The sequence below is a fragment of the Acyrthosiphon pisum genome, chromosome X (assembly GCF_005508785.2).
Source record: "Acyrthosiphon pisum isolate AL4f chromosome X, pea_aphid_22Mar2018_4r6ur, whole genome shotgun sequence".
Lineage (NCBI taxonomy): Eukaryota > Metazoa > Arthropoda > Insecta > Hemiptera > Aphididae > Acyrthosiphon > Acyrthosiphon pisum.
In genome coordinates, this window is record NC_042493.1 from 107874282 (window position 1) to 107876477 (window position 2196).

General features: G+C 31.3%; 1 protein-coding gene across 1 annotated transcript in view; it reads right to left on the reverse strand.

Annotated features, from left to right (window-relative positions):
- The window catches only part of LOC107885760, a 7394-nt gene extending 7118 nt beyond the window's left edge, over window positions 1-276 (reverse strand). Inside the window, exon 1 of the mRNA XM_029485381.1 lies at window positions 272-276. Within this exon, the coding sequence (XP_029341241.1) occupies window positions 272-276 (5 nt within the window). The remainder of the gene's footprint in view (window positions 1-271) is intronic.
- Between the last annotated feature and the right edge of the window lie 1920 nt (window positions 277-2196).

Here is a 2196-nt window from a genome sequence, read left to right on the forward strand (position 1 = left end):
AATGTTCAAGATTCTTGTTGTAAATTGAAATGTTTGACTATTATTGAAATTTCCAATTTTGCATTCAGTAAAACACTTAATCAGCCTGTTGTAATTGGTAAAAAGCATAACAGAACTACAGATTTTTATACCAAACCTTCTCCATCATCACTAATTGGAATTGAATTAGTTGATAATTTAAATGAACATTTTTCATATTGGCCTATAACTCTCATACATCAAAAGTTAGTTCGTTTACCATTTAATAATAGTTATGTAGTATTCCCATTACTTCATACTTATGAATGCTAAATAAAAAAATTTCCTTTATATTTATGTATTTTTTTGTGTTACAGGTATATACAAGATATACATATCATGTATACAAGATGGGCCACAGGAATAGGGACAAAAATATATATATTTTAATATACGTTTTGTCCCTATACCCGTGGCCCACCCTGCAGGTGTTGTATGCATGCATTGTATATTAAATATTGACTTTCTCTATCTTTAAAAAAAACTTCTCACTTGAACATTCAGCTTAAGCATAATATTATAATATTTCTTGTTATTTAATTGTAGCAATATGCAGAAATCCGGTTGGTATATAGTAAAATTTATAAATGAAAATACCATTGAAACAATACCAAGTTGCTGGATGGTAAACTTTAATAAATGTTTGTGGCCTACTACGTTATCATTTAGTAAAATAAGTTTGGCTATCAAAAGTTGTCTTAAACCTTCAAAAAATTCAAAAGAATGGAAGTATTGTGAAGTTAAAGTATTAAGTAAAAAGCTATTAACAAATTTTAATGAAGCTCAAATTGACCAATAAGTTTTTAACACAATCTCTACCGAAGCTGAATCATTACCAAAAAAATTTAAAAAAAAACGTAAAAAAAATATCAAAAAAGGAGAGAAGACCAGTAATAATGAAGATTGTTCAGAGCCCTTACAAAATAACAGTAGCAGTAGCAGCTGCAGCAATTGCGATGAAAGTGATTCAAGCCTTCCATTATTACCAACATTTTCAAGTAATATTAAAGTTTATTTTTCTTATTATATCAAATCATTATTATAAATGCAAAGATAGAATTGGTAGGTGTATTATATTGTTTTAGATTGTATGTATAATCTATTACATAAAAACAATTGTTATGGTTTTAGAAACTGATGACAAAATACAAACAATTAATGCTGATGAATGTATTTCAACTAATGATGTATGTGAAAAAAATACTGTTAACAATTTGTTTACCCTTGATGTTCATTCATCTCCAGAAGAAAAAACAGGTTACCTTCATTATTTATAAAACACAATATTTTGACAACTAAAAATAATATAAGTTAATTTCATAATATATTATCTTATATTCAAATAGGTAATACAGATAATAATTCTGTGCTTGAGAATTTACTGGCTGACGATTATAACTGGATAAATAATATTTCAATGATGAATAATAATTGTGATAATAATGAAGATAACATTATACTAAATTCAAGTGTTCAAATACAAAATAATGGTATGTACTTAATTATTATATGTTTTAAAAAAAAAAAAGTATTATAACTGTATTAGGTTGTATTCATTTTGTATAAAATATTTGTTTCTATATGTAGATGTGACGCGGCCCGCATTAGTAGCAAGTACAATGTACAAGCACTATAGCGACCAGTCTACCTTATCTCCAACCACCACTACGGGGTGCAAGCAGCGCGACCGGGTTGACTCTCCCACCGAGCCGGTAACGGCAAGGCGGGACGGGGGACTGTGTCGCGTGAGACGTACAACGGTCGGCGAAAAAGGCGATTCGAGTATCCACTATCGGACCGTCGGACCGATAACATACTATCGTCCGACGTAAAACTCATCGTCCGAGCGGCGTGACATGTATTTATATATTTTGGTCGTAATATAATACATATTTAAAGTGACTTCATGAAGTGTTTGTGTTGTGTTTTTTCATCACCTCAATCTAAACCAGACACTTCGACCGGACCACGATCAATCACGATTCAATCATCGGGTCCGCGTCAAATGGCTCCCCGCAGAGGAATTCGTCCGGTCAGCGAAAAAGTAAGAGTTTTTCACGTTGACACATACCTCGGATTATTTGCTTATATAATTTTGTATTGAGATATTTAACCAGGAGTGTGTTTTTTTTTCGGGTTAGCTAGGATTTCCAACCTTTCCATGTCAGGATTACCTAA